Below are 23,488 nucleotides of genomic sequence, written 5' to 3' on the forward strand. Positions count from 1 at the left end.
AGGAGGGGGCTCCAAGGTCAAGTTCAGGGTTCGCAGCTAGGCCAGTCCCAGTTGAGCTGGGTAGACTTAGACCAGGGGCGGTAAGGGGAGGAAGGGGCTGGCCTCTGGAATGGTCACTCCTCTCGCACAGGAGAAGGGAGGCAGTCGCAGTGCGCAGGGCGGACCCACGAGGAGTCCCATGTGGCCACGGCCACAGCCCCCGCCCCTGAGGTTGCAGGTGCTGCGAGATGGAAAGCGCACGCGCCCTGGGAGAATTTTAGCTGGGCGGAACCGTGGGAGGGCAGTGAGCCGGCTCAGCAGGGAGGGAGGGGGCGGGGGCGAGAGCAAGTGACGTGCATGGTGACGCTAAGCTGCGCGAGGGGAAATATAAGGGGCGGCCTGGCTGGAGAGACACACTCAGCGCGTGCCTACCCCTCCCCAGGAGTGCGAGGACTGGAGCGCGCGCGCGCCCCCCCGCGGCCACCATGCGCGAGATCGTGCACCTGCAGGCGGGCCAGTGCGGCAACCAGATCGGAGCCAAGGTGGGGGCAGCCCTCACTCCCTTCCAGGCGGCGCGTGCGCAGAGTAGGGTCCCTGGGGAGGGCCTGGGGCCCCAGGGTGGGGGGTAGGGGATATAGAGAGGAGCAGAGCTTCCCCCCTACCCCCGGAAGTCTTATAAGGGAAACTGAGGCAGTATTGTTCTCCCCCACGGCAGTGGAGGGGGGTGGACTCAGGACTGCTAATAAAGAAGGGGGGGAGGGGTCCCAGGAGCTGCATGGGGGAGGGAGGGTGTAGCTGGAGGAGGGAGGGTGTCCTTTGGAGGGGAGATTTAAATGGGCCGGGGGACAACAACGCAAATAAGGTGGGGGAGGGGAACATCCCAATTTGTGCCCCTGCAGCAGTGGCCACGGTGCCGGGGCGGGGGGGGGGGGGGGGGAAGGGACTCCCGGCCTTACAGTAGTGGGCTCCCGGCTGCACAGCTGGCTCTTTCTAGCTCTAGCAGACCTTGCTGATATAAATAGACCCGCCCTTGTTCTCTCCGCCAACACCCTCTCCCACCCAGCGCACACACACACACACACACACACACACACACACACACACACACACCCCCACCCCCCGTTGTGTTGGGTCCAGGCATCCAGGCCCTGCCCCGGGAACCCCCAGGGTGAGGGGTTTGCCAGAAGGAGCCAGCTGTTGCAGCCCTCCCTGCTTTCTCCACCTACTCTGTCCATCTCTCTGTCTCCCCAGTGGATGTCCCCTTCGTCTTCTCCATGCCCCTCCCATGGATTGTCAGTCTCTGGACACTTTCCATTCCTCACCACCCCTACAGTGTTACTGATTCTCCCTCCTTTCTCTCTTCACCGTGTATATGTAGGTGACTGAGACCCTAGTTATATGGTGGGTGCTTTGTAAGTATGTGTAGGGTGGGTTCGCTTAGGATCCTTCTTCCCTGTGGAGAGGCCCTGGCCCCACCCTCTTCATGATTTTCCTTGCCCTAGTTCTGGGAAGTGATCAGTGATGAGCATGGCATTGATCCCACTGGCACTTACCATGGTGATAGTGACCTACAGCTGGAAAGGATCAATGTTTACTACAATGAGGCCACAGGTGAGCCAGTCTGCCAGGGGCTTAGTGGTCTGTGTCCCCAGTGGGGTGGTCTGTTCACCTGGGTCCCTGATTGGGAGCTGGGGTGGGGGTGGGGAATGGAAACAGAGTGAGTACATGAGTCCCCAGCTCTGAAAGATATCTCTCCTCAGGAGGGAAATATGTGCCCCGAGCAGTGCTGGTGGACCTGGAACCAGGGACCATGGACTCGGTCCGTTCTGGCCCCTTTGGGCAAATCTTCCGGCCAGACAACTTTGTCTTTGGTGAGTCACAGAGAGACAGATGCGTGGTTATTATTATTGTGCTTACTAAGACCCAAGCAGCCACATGTGTCTCCCAACAAGTAGGGGGCAGGCTTTAAGAGTTGCCTTTTCTTTTTAGGGTACTAGGTTTCCAGGCTTTCCCTATCTCTCCCCTCTGTCTTCTACTGCTTCATTCTTAGCAGAAGTGAAACCAACTCAGGGGCTCTCCCCAAACAGTACAAGCCAGGAATCCTACCTCTCAACTGCCCCTTTCCTCCTATAGCTGCTTATGGGATCGCTGGTCCAAAAATATGGGCTACTTGCTTTAGGGGTCCCAGCTCCCACCTCCTCCAGTGACTAAGGACTTCCCTTGTTCATTCCAGGCCAGTCTGGGGCTGGGAACAACTGGGCCAAAGGTCACTACACAGAGGGTGCTGAATTAGTGGACTCGGTCCTGGATGTAGTTCGGAAGGAGGCGGAGAGCTGTGACTGCCTGCAGGGCTTCCAGCTGACCCACTCGCTGGGTGGGGGCACAGGCTCAGGCATGGGCACCCTGCTGATCAGCAAGATCCGTGAGGAGTACCCAGACCGCATCATGAACACGTTCAGTGTGGTTCCCTCGCCCAAGGTGTCAGACACGGTAGTGGAGCCCTACAATGCTACCCTCTCCGTCCACCAGCTAGTGGAGAACACAGATGAGACCTACTGTATCGACAACGAGGCCCTCTATGACATCTGTTTCCGTACTCTCAAGCTCACTACACCCACCTATGGGGACCTCAATCACCTGGTGTCTGCCACAATGAGTGGAGTCACCACTTGCCTTCGTTTCCCAGGCCAGCTCAATGCTGACCTGCGCAAGCTTGCGGTCAACATGGTCCCCTTCCCCCGTCTCCACTTCTTCATGCCCGGCTTTGCCCCACTCACCAGCCGAGGGAGCCAGCAGTACAGGGCATTGACAGTCCCTGAGCTCACTCAGCAGATGTTTGATGCCAAGAACATGATGGCGGCCTGTGACCCCCGCCACGGGCGCTATTTGACAGTGGCTGCCGTCTTCCGTGGCCGCATGTCGATGAAGGAGGTAGATGAGCAGATGCTGAACGTGCAGAACAAAAATAGCAGCTACTTTGTGGAATGGATCCCCAACAACGTCAAAACAGCCGTGTGCGACATCCCACCCCGGGGTCTCAAGATGGCAGCCACCTTCATCGGCAACAGTACTGCCATCCAGGAGCTCTTCAAACGCATCTCCGAGCAGTTCACGGCCATGTTCCGCCGGAAGGCCTTCCTTCACTGGTACACGGGTGAGGGGATGGATGAGATGGAGTTCACTGAGGCTGAAAGCAATATGAATGACCTAGTCTCAGAGTACCAACAATACCAAGATGCCACGGCAGAAGAGGGGGAATTTGAGGAGGAAGCTGAGGAGGAAGAAGTGGCCTAGAGTGCTTCCCACTGGGTCTACCTACACCACAGACCCCACATTACCCTCCCCAGTTCTGACCCCACATCATCCTCATTCTTGTCCGACACTTCTTCCCCTGGATTCTACCTTGACCCTACTATGTCTCCTCAATTTCTCTGCTCACATCACTCCATATTGTCCTCTGACCCCACCAAACTTTCATTTTCTCTAATTAATTCCCTTATACTGTCCCCCTGACTTGTCTTCAGCCCCATCCACACCCAGCTTCTCTGATCCTACCCAAATTCCCTGATATTTTCCCCAATTTTTCTCCAACTTCTCTGACCTTGTATCTCCCTCATCTTCTCTGATCCCTCTAAACCTTAGCTCTCCTATTCTCCCTCTGAAACTACTCCTGAAAAGGCGGCCATGAGAGAGAGGGATTTAGACCTAGAAGAAACTTTAGAGATTACAAGCCCTTCATAAAAAAGGGACCTTGAGTCATACACATAGAGTGAATGATGGAGTTGTGAACTGAACCCCTCAGTCCTTGGGTGTCTCCCCTCTTCCAAATAAATTCCTTCCTCCCCCAAGTAACTCCACCCTATGCTATGTTGGGCACGTTTTCGTTTTTCCAGACGAGCATGCACTAACTCCCACCTTAGCTTAGTGTTGTGATTTGGATGGGGTTGGCAGGGAGGGTGTGGGGCTCAGTGAATGTCCCTAAACATTTACACAATAAAATCATGATAACACACTTGTGTGGAGAAGTCTGACTTTGGATGGAGGTGTGGGCTTCAGAAGAGGCTGCCATAGGGGAGGAGGATTGTAGGGCCCTTGGCTGGGGAAGTATCCCCTTCCCCCATTGTCCAGAGAAGTCTGTGCCTGTCCCCCAACCCATATCTGGGCCCTGACACTTATGCCCAGCCAACAGCTGGGCTAGAGAGCATGACCTGCCCCACCCTGCTCAAAATAGCCCTAGACTGTGGGTCTGGTCACCTGACACCAACCCCCAGCATGTTGCCTCAGGAGGGAGGCAGAGCTGAAAAGGGCAGAAGCCCAGAGGAGGGATATGGGACCAACGGTCATTCAACACTGGAGGATCCCAGGTTTGCAGGAGTGGAGGCAGATAGATGCTCATAGCACTTGGCTTCATACACTCCCTTTAGCCACCTGTCTTTAGAGCCAAATCCCAGCTATTGGATTGTCTATGTCATAGGTTTCAATGCTGGAAGGGATCCCAGATCTAGTCCAATCTCTACATTTTCCTGAGTTGAAGAGACTTGCTTATAATTACACAGGTAGTCAGCAACAGAACCAAGATTCCAAGGTCCTCTGCTTCCTAATACCACTGATACCACACTTTAAGAAAACAAGATCTGTGCCTTTGTTTGACAGTGTGAGTCCTGAGAATTTACCACAGCACAGCAGGTGTGTCGGGTCCCTGACAAAAAGCTATTTGTCATTCAGTAGACTGCCTTTGGCAAATCCATGAAATTATATTTGTATTTCCTATCTGTTCCTAAAGCTAATGGCTTGTTAAAGAAAAGAGGATCATAGGTTTTAAAACTGGAAGGGACCTTGTAAAGGTCATCTACTCTGCCAACTTGTACCTTGGTTTCCCCACTGGCTAATGATTCACATTTTCACACCAGAGAATCAGACTGGGCTGTGAGCAAGTGACTTTTAACTAAACAATCCACTTTGGAAACAAGAGCAAACAGATGCACACGTACCTGTATGTGTACATGTGAGCATATGTATTGCATGCATGCATGTGTGCATATATACACATGTATGTATATATACGTGTGTATATATTGAATTGTACACTTATGCATCTGTGTGTATGCATGTGCATGCACACATATATTTTTGGAGGCACCAGATCGAACTGATGATCTAGAGGTACTCCATCCTGAAGCAAGAATTTTTTTTCTAGAATTGATTGCAATTTTATTAACACAGAGGCCAATCTTAAATGAAAAATAATGAATACACATAGACATAACTTACATATGTATGATATTATAGGAATGTATTAGGTGGGCTTGTGTTTCGGTGCAAAGTTTCCTTAAAAAGTGTTGGCTTTGATGACACTGTTACTCATTCTTTTTCTTTCATAATCTGTCCCCACCATTATCTCCGCCATTGAGCTAATTAAAAAGAAAAGAAAAGGCAAAATAAAGCTTTGGATACATGCATAGTCCAGAAAAACAAATCCCCATATTGACCACATCTGAAAATGTGTCTCTGTACTTTCAGTTCATGACTCCTGTCAGGAAGTGAGTGGCATGCCTCAGAATCATTCTTTTAGTTTATCTTTGTATTAATCAGAGTTTTAAAGTTTTTCAAAGTTGTTTATCTCTGCAGTGTTGTTTCTGGAATATATTCTCCTAGTTCTTGTTCACATCACTTTGCATCAGTTCATAACAGTCTTCCAAGTTTCCTCTGAAGCTGTCCATTTTTCACTTCTTAAGGCACAATAATATTCCATGATATTCATATACCACAATTTGTTTAGCTATATCAAATAGGACACCTCCTTAGTTTCCAGTTTTTGGCTAGGACTAAAAGGGCTGATAATCAATTTTTTTTAACATGGATCATTTTCCTTTGATTAGATTTTTCACTAAATAGACTCCCCCCCTTAGGTAAATGAATGAATGAATAAAAAAAGCATGGATTAAGAGCTTACAATACATCATGCACTGTCTTAAGTGCTGAGGTTACAAATAAGTAGTGAGACTGTCCATCTCTTCAAGGAGTTTATATTCTAATGGGGGAAGACAACACAGCTAGGGATATGGCGGAATGTTGACTGGAGAAAGGAATTTTGGTCTGGAAAGTTGCAGGGATTGTGATTGGAACCATGGAGCAGTTCATTAATATGCCCTTTATGAGAGCAACAGTAGGATTGATTTGATTTTCATTCAGAGCAAGGAGTGGGGAGTATATGGGGAGGCTGCCCTGGCCTGTTTGGTAGGGGGAATAGCAAGATGGCCGTACTGGATGTCTGGATGGGATATGAAGCATCTAGCTAGGTCCAGTGAGCTAGGCAATCTTGCACTCATTCAGTTGTCCATCAACACAAGACAAGCCCAGGGAAGGACTCCCCAAACTGAGTGGATTAACTCAAAGAATGAGCAAGTTTGGGGGAAGTGGCAATCGATCCAGTAGAGCAGGTCCAGAGCTCTCCTTCCATCCCCCAATCTCTTCTCCCTGATGCTCCCACCATCCAGGTTCCAAGCATGCTTCCCATCAGGACCTAGCTCTGTCTCTTTCCCTGTCTAGTCCCCAACTTTGCTCTCTCTTGCGCTCGCTGTCTCTCTCCTCAGTTCCATTCCTATCTCTCTCTCGGACAACATAATTTGTACATAGGTCAGTTGGAGTAAATCCAGTGCTGTTGGCCAGAGGGTGCCTGCCACTCCAGGAACATGAACCCAGTCTCTGGATATGTCTATGTCCGCAGCTGCCTGCTTCCTGACAAATCAGTGTCCCTGGTGTCAGAAGTGTGGTGCTGTATGCATGTACACACTCATTTCTTCTCTCCATGAGGAACAGGAAATGGTGGGAAGGTGTGTGTTTATTTGTGTTTCTCTAAGTACCTCATTCTGTGTGTTTCCTCCCACTATACAACTCAGACTCCCTCTAGTGGTCTTCCTGTACCTGGACAGGGAGGTGACAGAAGAGCCACTGGGAGGAGGGACAAAGGGATAGGGATAGAGAGATGGAGGGACAGAGCAAGGTGAAGGAGCCTGGAAGAAAGGGAGGGAAGGAAGCTCTCTGGATAGGTAGGAGAGTCTCAGCAAGTTGCAAAGCAATTGCAGTCAGCTATAGGAGTTCATCTAGCAGGTGACCAACTTTGCCCAAATGGTATAGATGTGATGCTGGCCTCTGGCTACTTCAGCTCTGATCTGGGCCCAGAGGCAACAACTCAGCCCCACTTCCTCATGGGGGAGACTGGAAGGCAGTGTGCCTGGGTTCTGCAAAGCCGGCAAGGGAGGGGAGAGTTGCCTCCGGGGACGTCACCCAGCAGACTTCCTCTCTAAGCCACACAGGAAGAAGAAAGAGCGCAGCACCCAGCACCCCTGGCCCATTGCCTCAGCACAGGTCCCAGTCGGGACCCCCAGGGAAGCCTGTCTTGGCCACACTGTGCTGCACCCATTCAGCAGGGGGACCATGGGATCCGGGATCAAGTAAGGCCCAGGCATCTCCCCATACCCCTTAAGTATAGCCCAAGGGTAAGGACTTGAACCAAGAGAGCCCTTCTCGTTAAGGTAGGGGGGAAACAGGGGAAGGGAGGGAACAGATCTCATGATGAGGAGGAGAGTGAGCTGGCTATAGCCCTAAGGAAGAAGAACAGTTCTACTAAAGCCACCTCAAAACCTTCCTGTGCAGCCTCCATCATCTCTGGTCCCCTTCAGCCTGTCTCCAGGTCTGTCTCTATTTGCCTCTTTCTCTCTGCTGGTCTGAGTTTCTGTGTGTCTCCCTGTCCCTCCTTCCCTTCATGTCTGTCTCTGTCTCTGTCTCTCTCTATGTCTCCCTGTTTTTGTATTTATGTCTTTCCTTGTTTCTCTGCCTTTACCTCTCCATCCTTCCTCACTTCCGTAGACTCTTTTGACTGCTATCCTAGGAGGTGACTGGAAGAGATGGATGATAGGGATAAGAGAACCCAGGTGTCTTGTGCCTTCCCAGAAATACGGTGCAGTCAGTGAGAGATTCTGTGCATGAGGATGGAAAAAGGCACAAAAACAGAGACAGAAGACCCCTGGAGACCCAGGGACATGCACCGACCAATCAATCAACCAACAAACATTTATTGAGTGCCTACTAGGTATGCCAGGCATCTGTTAGGCACTGGTATACAAAGAGAAAAACAGAACTATCCCTACCTCAAGAACTTACATTCAAAAAGGAAGACAATGCACATATGTAGCTATTTATACAAAATAGATTCAAGAAATGCACAACAGCTTAGGTGACCCGGGAAAGGTTTCATGCAAAAGAGGAGAGACTGATAGATGGGATGGATTTGGCAGGTACCCTCTGGCCAACAGCACTGGATTTACTCCAACTGACCCATGTACAACCAAGACTGGAAGGAAATTGGGCATTCCAAGAGATGGAGGTGGGGAGAAAGGGCATGCCAGGCATGTAGGATAGCCTATCCAAAGAGGTGGAGACAGGAGATGGAGCATCACGTGTGAGGAACCAGGAGAAGGCCAGTTTGGTTGGACTGAAGAGGGAGTAGAGGGGAGTAATGTGTAAGAAGATTGGAAAGGTACCTTGGGAAAGGTACCTAGTTGCAAAGGGCTTCAGGTTACAAGGAGCCTGTGGATTTTATAGAGTGGGGGAGGGTGGCCCAATCAGATTCATGCTTCAGGAAAATTGTATTGGCAGGTTTGTGAAGGTTGAATTGGAATGAAGAGAGACTTGAGGAAGACCAGTGGAGAGGCCTTTGAAATAGCCAGGTGAGGGTTAATGAGAGTCTCAACTTGGGAGAAGGCTGTGTGATTAAAGGGGGACAGATACAGAAATAGACCCCAACATAGGGACAGGGCCCAGGAGTTGAGCTTAGAGCTGAAAGATCATCTAGGCCAACCTCCTCACTTAGCAGACGAGGAAACAGAGGTCCCAAGATCTGAATCCTTACTATTTACAGAACAAGCTTGATACTTAACCTAATAATATCTAAAGTGAGCCTTTGCTCACTTTGCTTTCTACACTTGGAAACTCCTTGCTCGCTTTCTCTCTCTCTCTCTCTCTCTCTCTCTCTGTGTCTCTCTCTCTCTCTCTCTCCACCCATTGACCTCTTACCTATCCTATAAAGCCCAGTTCAGAGGCTGCCTTCTCCATGAACCTTTCCTGATTCTTCTTAATAATCATTTTTCATCTTGGTTTGCACTTGAGTCCTTTGTACCTCCAGTCTTTAATGTGCTTATCAAGTATTATTTGTACTATTATTATTTATATGTAAATCATGTCTTCCTACTAGACCTTAAGCTCCATGAGAGTAGGGGCTGTATGTTATTTAAACTTTTGTTGATCACCCAGAACTGTATACAATGCTCTGTATAAAGTAGGCAATTAATAAATGTTTAATGGATTAATTTTTTTTAAAAATTGCACAGGGTCATACTAGTAGTAAGTCATAGAACTGATACAGAAACACATAAAAATATGTATATAATACTTTAAGCTTTACAAAGAGATTTACAAGTGTTATCTCATTTAATCCTCACAACAACCTTGGGAGGTATATACCATTATTATCCCCATTTTACAGATAAAATAATAGTAACATTTATATAGTGCTTACTATGTGCCAGGCACTAGGCTAAGTGTTTCATAATTATTGTGTCATTTGATCCTCATGACAACCTTCAGAAGTAGGTACTGTTATCATCCTCACTTTACAGATGAGGAAACTGAGGCAAACAGGGGTTGTGACTTGCCCAGGGTCACACAGCTAGAGTTTTCGACTGGATTTGAACTCAGGGCTTTCACCATGACTTCAGGCCTGGGTCCCCTAACTGTTAATGTGAGAGATGTTAGATGATTTGCCAGGCTAGTATAGGTTTCAACTCAGGACTTCCTGACTTCAAGTCCAGCATTCTATCCAGTGTGTTACCCAGAGATAAGCAGGTGAAAACAAACACACACACACTCACACACACACACACACACACACACACGTACCCCAGTTGCTGGAGCCTTAGCCCTCCCCACCCCTCTTTGTTCCCCAGGGAGGATCCCAAGAGCACATTTGCTTGGTTCTTTGAGGCCGCCTACCCCACCTCTCTGCAGGATGGTAAGTTGAGGGAGTTCCATCTAGTCTGGTAGGGTCAAGAAGAGGGGTAGAAAAAAGGAGTATAGATGGTGAGGCCCTTGAGCTGAGGCTGGGGGCGGCAACAGGGAAGTCTGGGTTGTTTGGGAGGTCTTGAGCTCACTAACCAGCTGTCCCTGCAGCACCCCCCATCTTGCGCCAATTCCCTAAGGATTTTTCTGATGAGGTATGTACCCATCCCTGCCCCAGAAGCCAGGGTCCCAACCCTACCATCCCTTCCCTCCTCCATGGGGGCCCCAACCAAAGAGAGGGATGGGGGAGGGGCAATAGAAGCCTGATGTCCAGGTCCTGATGAGGGGATATAGAGGCCTCTATGTCCAGGTCTGGACCTTCTCCACCCCCAACCCCCAATCCCTGCCCCTGGCCAAGCTGCTCTGCCTTTGTTTCCATCCCTAGGAATTAATGCAAACAGTACCCAAATTCTGTTTCCCTTTCGACTTGGAGAGGTGAGGAGAAAGAAATGGAGAAAGACACACAGAGAAACAAGGGAACGCCAGGACACAGAGCCATGCACAGTCAGAGACAGAGATACAGGCACAGAGGAAAATAGCAGGACAAAGAGCCACTGAGGCTGGGAGGGAAAGAGGAGAGACCAACAGATGGGATGGATTTGTACTCTGCTGAGGGGGAGTGGGCCTGGGAGCCTGCATGAGGTGGGTGGGGGCATTGAGCAGCTTTCCCTCCCTCCCCACATTCACCAGGGCAGGCCACAGTCTAGCTGCCCAACACTTCACCTTTGTCCTAACCGACTTGGCTGGGAGCCGAAGATTTGGCTTCTGTCGCCTGGGGACCAGCGCCAGGAGCTGCCTCTGCATACTCAGGTTGGGGGTGGGGGAGACAGGGAGTGAGTGGTGGGCTGGGGGCCAGCGGGCCTAGATTGTCCCTAGTTCTGTCACGGATTAGCTGTGCAACTTGGGTAAGTTCCCATCCCCTCTCTGAGACCCATCTGTCAAAAGCTAGGGGGTGGAGGGGAGCATGCCCAAATGACATACTCTCTAAGGTTCCTTCCAGCTCAGATGTTCTATTCTAGCCCAGCTACCCAGGGGCTGGGATAGAAGGGGGATGGGATCCTGCTCCACCCCAGAGCCAGCTGCCCCTTTTCCCCTCAGTGATCTGCCCTGGTTTGAGGTTTTCTACAAACTGCTCAACAGTCTTGGGGACCTGTTAGCCCAGGATCAGGTGAGGCCCCTTTTCCTCTCCCCTCTCTCCCTTGCCTGCTTGTCCCATGTTTCCCTGAGCCCTCCTGCCTCCACTCACAGGTCTCTGAGGCTGAAGAACTTCTTTCTACCCTGTATCTGCATCCAGTACCTGGGCCAGAGGCTCCTTTGGGACTGTCCCTGGTACGTACCCTCTTCAGAACACTTGGGTCTCCATTACTTCAGGGTTCCATCTGGGGGAGGTCAGCCTGGTAATCAGCCTCTTGGGCTGGACAGGAAAAACTCATCGGCTCCATTCTTCACCCCTACCTTTCCATTTGGATCCTCAGGACCCACAGAAGGGCAAGCTAAGAATTACCAGTCACCCCAGTTCCCTACCTCCAGCACCTGGGACCAACCAACTGGTGAATAAGGAAAGGGCTGGGGTAGGAACTAGGGTCTGGGGGCAGGGAGTGAAGCATCTAGGAAACTGCAGAGAATAGAGGGAACCTCAGGTAGGATCCAGTTACCTATCTCATCAGGAAAACTGGTGGCAGAATCCAGTGGGGATCTGGTAGATGTCAAAAGGGGACCTAGTAGGGAATCAAAGTAGGTTTTACCTCTCTTACCATTAATAGGTCCAGTGGGATCTAATGGGGTATTTTGATGCAAATCTAATGGCATTACTTGTGAAACTTCCTGGGGATTGTGTGGAAACTGTTGGGACTGGTGTGATTCTTTCAGAAGTTGGTGTTGAAAGCCAGTAGAGATCAAGTAGAGGGCTCAGGTTAGTTTGGAGGGGGGTGGGGAGATCTGATAACAAATACCAGGAGTAATCAAAAAGGGAGTGGTGAGAAAATTATGGGGAAGCTGGATTCCTTTTCATATCTGGAAGTCAAGAACCAAGATCTGAAACCCCGATATTCCTCCCCACCCTCAGCTCTCCTGCTTCATTGCTCCAGATTCTGGACACCTGCCCTCCATCCCAGAAAATGTGAGTTGAGGTCCAACCAGGGAGCAAGATTAGGATGAGCAGGGGTGAGGGCAGGAGCTTGGGCTGGCCAGAGGCAGAGGCTTCAGGCCCACCTGGCACTGCTGTCCCTTGACTATTCAACTGTTCACAGAGGAACCTGACAGAGCTGGTGGTAGCTGTGGCTTCAGAGAACATCGTGGGCCTCTATAGCTCTCTGCTCAGTGAGCGGAGAGTTCTGCTCACTGCCAGCAAACTCAGCACGGTGAGGCCCGGCTCCATTCTGTCCTGGCCAGGCTTGAAGATAGGATGAACAGAGACTAGGGCAATGGGGCAGAGGAATAGGGATGAGAATTCAGGAATGGTGTCAGTGGCTCCGAGGGTCCTGAATCTCTAGGGTGAGAGGATGAGGATCAAGGATCTTTTTGGTGGGAAAGGGAACACAAAGGACAGGTTACTGGAGACCAATGGGAACCTCTGGGCTAGAGGGAAAAGTCCAGAGGCCCAGGAGTTAAGGGTGGAGGGATAACAAGATCTCCGAGGATAGGAGAATCTGAATTAGGAATATGAACAAGGGTGCTTGTATGAGGGGTCTAGGAGTAGGGGCACATGTGAGAAGGAGTATCTACAGACAAGAAATTAACTCTGGGCATAAGAAGGTGGAATGATAGGGAGTGAATGTGGAGTGGAAGGAGCTCAGGTCCAGAAACACACTGAAGAAAGGGATGGGAGGATAGGAGGGCCATGGGAGTTCTCTGTGTTGGAGGACCTAGGAGTCTGTGGGAGTCTGTATGGTTGGGCAGTGGGCCCATAACTACTTCCTCTCTTTGGATCTCCATCATTCCCAGCTGACCGCCTGCGTCCATGCATCCTGTGGCTTGCTGTATCCTATGCATTGGGAACACATACTCATCCCCACACTACCCCCTCACTTGCTGGACTACTGCTGGTGAGGAATCAAATGGGGTGTGGAGGCAGGCAGGCTCGGGGCATGGTGATCTCCTGGAGCTAGCTTTCCCTGTCTTCCCTTACCTGAGTCATTCTCCCTCTGCCTGCAGTGCCCCTATGCCTTACCTCATCGGTGTCCACACCAGCCTTATTGAGGTGAGTGAAGTTGGGAAACAAAGAAACAGTTGGCTCCTCAGCCCCAGAAATTAGAGGGCAAACCTGACTCTTTCCCCTCAGAGGGTCCGGGACAAGGCCCTGGAGGATGTGGTCATCCTGAATGTGGACACAAACACCTTGGAGTCACCATTCCAGGATGTGGAGACACTGCCCCCAGATGTGGTCAGTCCTTTCCTGCTCTAAGACCTCCTTCAAGGTTCCCTGTCTCTCTTTGACAACCATTTCCCATCTTGTCTCTTATCCCACTTCCAGCCTGTCTGGGCAGCAGGTAGGGCACACATAGATCACTCTCCTTTTACAGAGAGATGAGCATGATGGAAAACATTCCCAGGGACCCCATCTTCTTGGTCTCCCCTCATGTTCCTAGAAAATGAGGCACTACCTAAGAATTGTTGAAATAATAGACCAAGAGTCTGGAGACCTGAATTCTTGCCCTTCTTTGCTCTGAATTCGAAGTGTGACCTTGAGTAAATCACTGTTTATTCACACCCTAGACCTCAGCTTCCCCTTCTACAAAATATGGAGGCTGGATTTGATGAGGGAACTATGGTGTGATGGATGAAACACTAAAGTCGGGGAATCTGACTTCAAATCCTGATTTTGCTACCCTGGGTGACCTTGGATACTTCCCTTAACTTCTTGGGGCCTGTTTCCTCATGTGCAAAATGAGAGTATTGTACTGGATGATCTCCATGGTCCTTTACAGCTCCAAATCTATGAAGATGCCTTTCAGTTTGGCATTCTAGGCTCCATGTTCTGAGGTCTCTCCCAGCTCTGTCATTCCATTTTCTGTATAAACCACCCCCCACCCAAAGACCCTTCACTCTGTCTCCTGCATGAATATGTGGTCATATTCATGTTCTGGGGGGCTGACCCTGCTGGGGAGAGGAAGGGAACGTTCCCTCTCAGGTCCCCTTGTTCTACCTCTCCCCGGAACAGGTGTCTCTCCTGAGACTAAGGCTAAGAAAGGAAGCTTTGGCGGCTGGTGATGGAGTATCTCGACTCTTTCTGAAAGCCCAAGCTGTGCTCTTTGGTGGCTACAGAGACGCCCTGATCTACAGTCATGTGAGCAGACATCTAGACATACAGGCCTTAGGGGGAAGGGATTAGACTACTGGTGCTTGGGGGGCAGAACTCCTAAGTTGCTGAAGCCGCTGGGGTATGGGCATAGATGTAGACAGAAAAGGATTCTTGGGTTCTATTACTTAATTTCCTTTTTAGTCAGCTCAGCTAGGCGGTGGTGATGGGGTGGAATCAAGGGTTAGTCCTCTGTGGCTGGGTTGGTGGTCAAGAAGGTGAAAGTATGAAGATAGAAAAGACATCTTAGGATGCAATGGCTCTCCAGGGACAGCCCATGAAGTTCAGTGAGGAGGCTTTCCTGGCTCAGAAGCCAGGACCCCTACAGGCCTTCAGACAAAGTGCCATCCACCTGCAACTCTTCAAACAGGTATGTCTAAGTCAAAGGCATAGGCATTGAGGGGCTGATGCTTGGGTGCCAGGGCAGGCCATATACCTGATTCTCCCTCCCCAGTTCATTGACGAGCGCCTAGAGAAGCTGAATTCTGGGGAAGGCTTCTCTGACCTGTTTGAGCAGGAAATCACTAGCAATGGGCTGGCCTCAGGTGAGACATTAGGCTCCCAGCCCCAAAGTGATCCCAGGATCCAAGTTCCCTCCCAGCCTCCGACTGGAGGTGAGTGGGAGGGAGGAATAGGGAATGATAGATCAGTCTGGAGACCCATAGCTAAAGTCTCTTTCTCTCCCAAACCAGGAAGCCATCGATCCTATCAGCTCTGGGCAGACAATCTGAAAGTAAGAGCAATCCCCCCCAGGGCCTCAGTTATCTATCATCTTCCTACCAATTCCTCTAAGACCAAGTCATTCCTTTCCTCCCAGCCCTCTTCCCCCTTACCCCCCAACACTCCCAGCAATGAGCCTCTTCTGTATCCATCCCCAGAAAGGTGGAGGAGCCCTCTTGCATTCTGTGAAAGCCAAAACCCAGCCAGCTGTGAAGAACATGTACCGCTCTGTAAGGACCATCCAGGCAGGAGGTGGGGGTGTGGCAGCAGAGACTAGAGCTGTGTGCCAAGCTGGGTGGGGTGTGGGGGCAGAGAATCTTGGGAAGAGTACGGAGCTTGCAGCTATGGCTCAGGGGCAGGGAGGGACCCTGGGAGCCCAGGCTAAGGAGGTCACCTGATAGGTATGGAAGAAGGGCAATCTGCTAGTATTCATACTAACTAGTTTCAAAGTTGGTTCAAGTAGTGAAAGTGTTTCCACAAAGGAAATGTAACATTTTAAAATTGTACAGCCCATTGTTACATTCTTGCACCCTCTAAATTTTGGTGCTTGGGGCCTTTCTGACCCAGCCCTAGGTAGTTTGACTCAAAGGAACAGTCCTGGGTTGGGAACCAGGAACACCTGGGTTCAAATCCCACACCTAAGACTCTGGGGCAAGTAATTTCACTACTTGGTTTCCTCATCTGTAAAATGGGGATGATACCAGTAAACTCTTAATTCTCCCTGCTGTGGGGATCTAATGAGGGAATGTAATTGACTTTGCAGACTTTAAAAAGGGCTTCAGAAAAGGCAGTCAGAATTAGCCAAGAATCCCCTCCAAAAACATCTGGTTTCCTTTTTCCCATCCCCAGGCCAAGATTGGACTCAAGGGAGTGCAAAATCGGCTAAGGTACAAGGTAAGACAGAGAGAGACTGACTGGAAGTCCTGGAAGTGGGGCTAGGAGACGTTCTCGGCTTACAGGCCTCCCTTCCCCCAGGACAGTGACCTCCTGCTGCAGAGAGGAGGTTCTCTCCGGGTCCCAGCCCCTGACAACCGCTCAGAACGTCTTCAACACCGTCTGCCCATCACTCACCACTTTGGCCAGGTAAGGGACACCTCATTACCCCTGCATGTACCAAATTATCACCTGGTTACATGATCAAAACCCAAGACCCACTTTGCACCCTGAAGAAAAGTGTCTGGGAATTGCTAACCCTCCCAATACCCCTTCCAGTCCAGGCCCCTGCGTCCCCGGAGGTCCCAGTCCCGCCTTGAGGATGAGGCACCCCAGAGAGAGGAACAAAGGTAGGTTGGATTCCTCTGGGGCCGGGATTCTTGATTTGGGACTAGAAGCTGAGTCCTCTCTCCTCCCTTAGGGAACCTCTGTCTGGGCCCAAGGAACCCTGGGAACTAGAAGACTTGGACAGCAACTTCCTGGGCTCAGGAGAACTGGACTTGCTTGGGGAGATTCTTGACAATCTTAGCATTGGGACATCTGGGCCTGGAGAATCCCCTGGTCTGCACCCCAGCCACAGCTTGGATAGCTGCCACTTGGGTCAGGGCAGCTGTTTCAACTTGGTGAGCCCCCTTTTAAAGCCTCCAGCTCATACCCACTGGACTGCTCACTTCAACTAGTTGGGTCTCCCTAAGGTGGGGGAGGGGTGGCACTGCCTCCATTAGCTCCAACAGGCCTCTAGGGCACTCTCCTCCCCAAAATATTTGGATGTTTCTCTACCCCCATACAATAATGTATTTCATAGCTATTAGGGATTTTACTACATCTAGCTGAACAAGAATACTCTCTGATTTATGTGACCTAGGACAAGTCTTTCAACCTCTCTACACCTGACTCATCTGTAAAATGAGATTGGACTAGGTGACATCTAGAGTCTCTTTCATTTCTAAGCCTCTGGCCCCCGACTAGTGGTCCTCCAGTTTTTAACTTAAAGACGTTTTTCCAGGCAGCCTGTTCCATGGTAGGGAAATGCTGAGTTAAGAACTTTGGTTTTATCTCAAGTGCTCCATCAAATCTGCCCAGTAAATCCATTCAGCTGATTTTTCTCCACCCTCTCCCCACCAGATACACCACCTAGAGGAAGAAGAAACTTCAAAGAAACAATTGCTATCTCCCAGAGTCCCTGCTGCAGCTCTTCCCAGTCAAAGGTCAGAAGAAGCCAGGGCTTCCCAAACCTCTGTGGATACTGGGGTCCCCCAAGCCTCTTCTCCGAGTCATCCACCCTTCCTGGCTGAGGAAGAAATTCTAGAGTCGAAGTTGCTGCCCCCTGAGACCCTTGAGGTACCTCAGTCCTCCCAAATCTCTTCAGAGCTTGAGATTCCCAATATCTGTGAATACAGGCCCCCCAGCCCTGTGCTTATACCCCAAAACACCGATAGAGAAATGTCCCCAGGCCTCAGAGAGAGGGTCTCCATTCAGCCCAGGGTGGCTCAGCTCAAAAAGCAGTTTGAGGGTTAGGGGCAATTCCTTTGGCCAGGCCAAACTGAGAAAAAAAAATCCAGTGACTAATTTGGGTTTCCTCCCACTTCCATACAATACCAATTTCACTTGTAGTACCAAGCCCCACACTAGGCCTTGATGCCTCCCCCAATAAAGCTATTTCTCCTGTGCCAGTGACCTCCATCCTCACTCCTGGGGGAGGCAGGATTGTTCTATATACATGCCAGGCTCTGCCAGTTTGCACCCCTCAGATTTCCCCAGCCAGACCGAGTTAGCTCTCCCAGATGAGGGACGTGCTGGAATCACTGAATGAGGAGTCTGGAAATCTGGGTTTGTTTCAGCTGTCACCTAGGGCCAAAGGGTTTGCAGCTGGTAGATGCTGTTCAGTTGTGTCTGACTCTTTATGATCCTATTTGAGGTTTTCTTGGCAAAGATAGTGGCTTGCCATTTCCTTTTCCAGCTCATTGTACAAATGAAGAAACTGAGGCAAACAGGATTAAGTGACTTGTCCAGGGTCACATAGCTAGTGTTTGAGGTCAGATTTGAACTCCGGAAGATGAATCATCCCCACTCCAGGCCTGTGCTTTGTGTAATACAGCAACCTCTAGCAACCAGCTAGTAGATAAGCTGGTTTTTCAGACCTGAGGAAACAAAGACCCATTTTCTGGGTCTGGAATCTGAGCCCTACTCCAAACCAAATGGGTTAGCATAGTGTGCTAGATCCGGAGCCAGGAAGACCCAAGTTCAAATCCTGGTTCTGACAATCAATAGCTAAGCTATGTGTGCAAGCACAGCAAATGAACATATGAACCTGTCTCATCTGTAAAATGAATGTTAACACCTTTGGCATCTATTTCATGGGGTTGTGGGTAGGTTTAATGGAGATCATGTAAAGTTTGAATTTGGCAAGCTTTAAAAACACCAGAAAAATGGCAATTACTATTCCCATCTAGCTATGGGACCCCTCAAGGGTCTCGGTTAAGTGGGAATGGTTCTAGCTCAGGATTTGGAATCTAGGTAATGCATTAAACCTAGTCACTAAACCTCTTTGGGATTGTTTGCCTTCATTAGTAAAAGACTCAATTTAGAGCAGAAAAGGACCTTAGCAACAGGTGAGCTAAGGTGTGTGCTTGGAAAAACTTAATTACTACCCCACTATTACCCCAGGGCATCAGCCCCACACCCCAACCACTATGATAAAATACAGGGTTTGACCTTATGACCATCTTTATAAAAAATACAAATCAGGCAGCCCCTCCCAGGGACAGTTCTAGGTAACTGGAGGTAGTGGCAATGGAAAGGGAGAGGAAAAAGGGACCAGGGAGTTTCAGAGAAAGGAGGTAGGTGGGGGGAGATTTTCCAGAAGGGGCGGAAGACTTTTCCAAGCACCTCCTTTTCAGTTCAAATACCTATTATTATTCACCCGGAGGGGAAGATTAGTCCTGAGAGAGTTAAGTGGCCACGGGGAGGGTGGAATGTTAATCAAATAGCCTGGGGAGGGGTATGGGATGCTCAGTTGCAGTCTCTGCCCCTCCCCACAAAGGGGAAGGGGGCCCAAACCTTTTGCACCCACCCTAACCCCAGCAGGACACCCAGCCCCATGCCTTGTTCTTCGAGTCCTGGGGACCTGGGGCTGCCTCAGCCGCGTGGGACAACTGAAAGGCAAGGAGACCAGGGTTGAAAGGCAGGAGCAGGCCATCAGGGAAGAGGGCCAGGTGGCCACCACAATTCGAGTCAGGAAAAGCAGAAGTAGCAGCCGCCAGTCCCAGGCCAATGTCCACATACCAAAGTCAGAAGTCTGCAATAGGCTTGGTGGTGTAGTGAGGGTGGCCGTGGCTGGCAGCCGAGTCAGCACCCCCTGCCCACTCCCTGCCAGCCCCTAGCATCTGAGGCCCTCACTGTTACTCCAGATGCTCCCTGAGGGGGTTGTGAAAGTGGTTGAGTGCCCAATGTCAGGCAGGTCCAAAACCAGAAATGGGGTGTGAGGTTATGTGCAGGAAGAGGGGGATGCAGTGCTCAAATGAGCCGCTCCTCAGGGGGAAGCTTCAGGTTGGGGGGCGGTGGAGCCCGGGCACCCACCTGCTCTTCACTGCTGGGCCTGTAGGTGCCCTCTGTCTGGCGTTTCTCACGAAGCTTTCGGCCCAGCAGGACCAGTGCCACTACCAGGAGGAGGATACCCAGGACTGAGAATACAGTGATGATGGCAGTGACTGCACCCTGGGACTAGGGGGAAGGAGGGGAGTCACCCACTGAGAAGGCATGCTCGGATCTTCCCTCATTCCCCTCCCCACAGACACACACCCCTCCATTTGCCACACATGGAGCTTCTCAGGGTGGAAAGGACATTATAACATTCAACAGTGTGAACTACCAGGGAAGATCAAGTCCTACCCCACCCCTATTCTACTTTACAGATGGGGAGACAGAAGCCAAAAGAGAATTTGGGTCAAGGTCATAGAGTGACTAAAATCCAGATCTGTACCTCCCTTCGTCATACATTACTAGGGGAACCATCCCTCCTCTCCAAAACTCACCAAGGCCCCACTGTCCGGTGGTGCTGTGGAAGGGGTAGTAGTGTTGCTTTCATGCCCAGAGTAGCCAGTATCTATGGGAGTGAGAGGGGGAAGGGGAAAGGAATGGGTTCCAGCAGTCACACACAAACTAACACCATTGCCTTCTCTTCTCCCCCCTTCAGGCCATATCAACCCCAGGTATGGGCATGGCCTTTACTACTTACTTAGACCAGGAGTGCCTGACTCACCTTAGTCCCCCTCCCCCAGGCTCCTGAAACTAGTAGAATGATTTGAGCCACTCCCCAAGAAGGCTCCAGCTAGCCTAGGATCCCTGAATACCTGTGTCCAGTTCATGAGCAGAAACTAGATTTTCCCCTACCCTGTTTCCTTAGCTCTTGTCCCCCTTCAAGCTCCACCCCTTTTCCTCTAAGGGACTTTGCCCAGATATAGAACGGGTCAGAGGGAAGCCAGGAGGACAAAATCGAATCCAACCCTGGCCCTCTTCTCCAAACTCTGGCATCCTATTCCCCCAGCTCTGAATACCTTCCCCCTCCTCGCCCCAGGTATCCTGGCATCTTGTCTTACCCACTCTGAGGACACAAGCTCTAGGACTTTTCCCAGGAGGGGGTCCAAATGTTCTGGCTTCCAGCTGGTTTCTCCAATCTAAACTTATCCTTCCTGGGAACTCCAGCTAGGACTACCTCCCTGCTCTCCCAGCATCTGGTATAGACCCCCGGGCTACGTTTTCACCCCCTCCTAAACAAAAGAGCTATGTCCTTGGGCTCCAGTTCTAAATATATATCCTGAAAGGTATCCCCACTGGAATCCTACCTCTAATCTGTCCCCCTCCTCTCAGGGCCGAGGACCCAAGCACCCTGGCCCTCTCTTCTGACCAGGAATATAAGGAAGCCAGGCACCAGTACCTGAAGTTACTTACTATGGGCCAAGGAGGGCTGGGGGTTCAGTAGTTGCAGGCTCAGTGCCAAGCACAGGCCCAGGCCAGGGCTGCTCGCCATGGGCCCCTGGGGAACCGAACCAGGCCTATGCCGCGGCCGACCTGGCTCCCCACCTCCGGTGGCTATCGCATCTCAGGCTACTGTGAAGGGGAAAGGAGAGGGGAAGAAAGGAGAGAGCCCAAGGCCCAGGAGGGGGAAGGGAAGGGGAGGGGAGGGACAGACCCAGGATCCCTGCAGGACAGGTGCCCCTAGCCCAGAAGGAACTCAGGAGTCCCGCCTCCCAGCTCCCCCATCCGCTTTTCCCAGCTTGGAATTAAAGATTAACCCAGCTTGGCCCGGAAGAAGGTCTGGGGGTCGAGAAGGGAAACTGAAGGAAGGGAAGAGTTGGGCTGAGCTGCCCCACCCCCTACCTGGCGCCAGCTTTCAGCTCTGGTCCTCAGCCTGGCAGTCAGTCCTACTGTCCCTCAGTCGTCTCCAGCTGGCTCCACCCGCTCACGTGACCCGGAAAGTTTAGTCACTCACCTGGGAGGGGGAGCAAACTTCCTGTCTGTGCACCTGAGCCCCAGGTAAGGGGGCAGGGCTAAGCTGGACACACCTGTAACAGAAGACACACACCTGTAAGGTGGAATGACTGTATTGGGGTATATAACCCTGTAACAGAGGATACATCTATAATGGGAAACACCTGTTAAAGAGACATACTGTTGGGGGATGGGGGGAGACAGACACATCTGTAATGGGACATACATCTGTAGGGGGAATCATGTCTGTAGCAGGAGGACAAATACCTATTAGGCAGCATACACTTGTAATGGGATATTAAACCAATGGGGAGATACATCTATAATGGGACACATGTAAGAATACCTGTTGGGGAGGTATAGATTTGAATTGGGAGAATACACACCTTTAATGGGGTAAAAACATAATAAGGGACACACTACTGTAACTTAATAAGTAGACACCTGGTGAGGGGACATGCTTTAAATGGAGAGACAAATTTTTAGGAAAGACACTTTTGTAATAGGGGATGCACCTGTTGGCAAGGACAAACCTGTAAGGGGGTCACAAAACCGTTGTAAGAGTCACATCTTTTAGGGGGACTCCTATTGGAGAAATATATACCTTTTGGGAAATCATACACCTGTAATGGAGGAAGCAAAAACCATTAATGGGAGTAAACCTATCCTATTAAGGAGATCTGAAGGACATTTAGGTGGCACACTGGGCAGAATGCCTAGCCTGGAGTCAGGAAGACTCATCATCCTGAGTTCAAATCTGGCTTCAGACACTAACTAGCTGTGTGACCCTGGGCAAGTCATTTAACCTCATTTGTCTCAGTTTCCTCATCTGTAAAATGCGCTGGAGAAAGAAATGGCAAACCGCTCCAGTATATTTGCCAAGAAAACCCCCAAAAGGTGTCATGAAGAGTTGGACATGAGTGAAAAATGACTCAAAAGGAGTGGGAAAACATGAAGGAAGTCATGTTTGTAATGGGAACATAATTGTTGGGGGAAACACCTAAAATAAGGGACAGACTTGTTAAGAGGAACCACATACCTGCTGGGGAAGACCCACTTGTTATGAGGGACATCGTTTTAATAGGTGGGGGACACACACCTGTAATTTGAATGAAACATCTCAGTGAATAGGAGCATATCTGTAAGGGGGAACACACCTATATGAGAAAATGCAGGCAAGATTTATCTGACTGAGGATTCACTAGATTCCATCAGTACTAGGAAATCACCAAGGCAACAACTGGATAGTTAATGGGAGGGAAAATGCCTCTGAGCCACACCCTGAAAGGAAGGGGAAATTAACTAGAAACACTCTGACTTGGAAATATGACTTCATGGGAGAACACCTATATAGAGACACACCTGTATGTGGCACACAGAATCACAAATTCATAGATGTTGAATACAGCTAGAAGGAACCTCATCTAATCCAACCCCACATTTTACAGGCCAGAGAGGTTAAAATGACTTGCCCAATGTCACACAGGTGATGGCAGGGGTGGGATTTAGACTCAAGTACCTTAACTCCAAATCAATATTTGTTCCATGATATCACCTTGACTCTCAATCTGTAGGGGCACATCCGTATGGGGGTACACACAGTGGCATTCCAAAACTATCTGAACTGAATTACCTTGAGGTCTACATGGCCCCTCTGCTCTCCTCTATTAGCCATCTCTAACTAGATGTCCTCTAGACATCTTAAATTCAACATATCCAAAACTGAACTCGTTATCCCTCCTGCCCCGATTGCCCCTCTTCCTAACTTCCCTAATATTGTCAAGGGCACCACCATCTTCCCACCCTTGGAAGTTGGAAACTTACGTGCATTCTCAATTCTTCACTCTCACCTCCCATATCCAATTAATTGTTAAATCCTGTTCTTTCTACCTTTGCAATCTCTCTCAACTGTACCCCCTTCTCTCCTTCTGATACTGCCACCATTCTGATGCA

The 23,488-nt window shown here is 50.2% G+C and overlaps 3 protein-coding genes across 7 annotated transcripts; 2 read left to right on the forward strand and 1 right to left on the reverse strand.

The window, feature by feature from the left end:
* The first annotated feature begins 418 nt into the window (after nucleotides 1-418).
* On the forward strand, nucleotides 419-3,991 carry TUBB4A (tubulin beta 4A class IVa). Its single transcript, XM_027851115.1, has 4 exons — nucleotides 419-521; nucleotides 1,482-1,590; nucleotides 1,740-1,850; nucleotides 2,213-3,991. The coding sequence occupies exons 1-4, from the start codon at nucleotides 465-467 to the stop codon at nucleotides 3,271-3,273; spliced, it is 1,338 nt and encodes a 445-aa protein (XP_027706916.1). The 5' UTR covers nucleotides 419-464; the 3' UTR covers nucleotides 3,274-3,991.
* A 1,211-nt stretch (nucleotides 3,992-5,202) lies between these two features.
* On the reverse strand, nucleotides 5,203-21,548 carry CRB3 (crumbs cell polarity complex component 3). 3 transcript variants are annotated; one of them, XM_027850932.1, is made up of 5 exons: nucleotides 21,425-21,548; nucleotides 20,996-21,154; nucleotides 20,080-20,150; nucleotides 19,625-19,768; nucleotides 5,203-5,390 (listed from the first exon to the last, which is right to left on the reverse strand). In XM_027850932.1, exons 2-5 carry the CDS (start codon nucleotides 21,072-21,074, stop codon nucleotides 5,355-5,357), a joined length of 330 nt encoding a protein of 109 aa, XP_027706733.1. In that variant the 5' UTR covers nucleotides 21,075-21,154; nucleotides 21,425-21,548; the 3' UTR covers nucleotides 5,203-5,354. The 3 variants fall into 3 exon arrangements, with proteins under 3 accessions (XP_027706733.1, XP_027706731.1, XP_027706730.1); XM_027850930.1 differs by lacking the exon at nucleotides 5,203-5,390 and adding an exon at nucleotides 18,399-19,200 and having other exon boundaries at nucleotides 20,996-21,151; nucleotides 21,425-21,543; XM_027850929.1 differs by lacking the exon at nucleotides 5,203-5,390 and adding an exon at nucleotides 18,399-19,200 and having other exon boundaries at nucleotides 21,425-21,543.
* Nucleotides 7,279-17,716, forward strand: DENND1C (DENN domain containing 1C). 3 transcript variants are annotated; one of them, XM_027850926.1, is made up of 24 exons: nucleotides 7,279-7,433; nucleotides 8,638-8,708; nucleotides 9,984-10,048; nucleotides 10,207-10,250; nucleotides 10,481-10,530; nucleotides 10,786-10,905; nucleotides 11,194-11,263; nucleotides 11,344-11,424; nucleotides 11,571-11,645; nucleotides 12,161-12,214; nucleotides 12,345-12,455; nucleotides 13,039-13,139; nucleotides 13,249-13,294; nucleotides 13,376-13,477; nucleotides 14,255-14,380; nucleotides 14,661-14,762; nucleotides 14,847-14,937; nucleotides 15,085-15,125; nucleotides 15,271-15,342; nucleotides 15,962-16,006; nucleotides 16,088-16,195; nucleotides 16,325-16,395; nucleotides 16,467-16,668; nucleotides 17,171-17,716. In XM_027850926.1, the coding sequence occupies exons 2-24, from the start codon at nucleotides 8,659-8,661 to the stop codon at nucleotides 17,561-17,563; spliced, it is 2,220 nt and encodes a 739-aa protein (XP_027706727.1). In that variant the 5' UTR covers nucleotides 7,279-7,433; nucleotides 8,638-8,658; the 3' UTR covers nucleotides 17,564-17,716. The 3 variants fall into 3 exon arrangements, with proteins under 3 accessions (XP_027706727.1, XP_027706728.1, XP_027706729.1); XM_027850927.1 differs by lacking the exon at nucleotides 8,638-8,708; XM_027850928.1 differs by lacking the exons at nucleotides 7,279-7,433; nucleotides 8,638-8,708; nucleotides 10,207-10,250 and having other exon boundaries at nucleotides 9,985-10,048.
* Nucleotides 21,549-23,488: the final 1,940 nt, after the last annotated feature.

This window comes from Vombatus ursinus, unplaced genomic scaffold (genome assembly GCF_900497805.2).
Source record: "Vombatus ursinus unplaced genomic scaffold, bare-nosed wombat genome assembly UNPS02009173.1, whole genome shotgun sequence".
NCBI lineage: Eukaryota > Metazoa > Chordata > Mammalia > Diprotodontia > Vombatidae > Vombatus > Vombatus ursinus.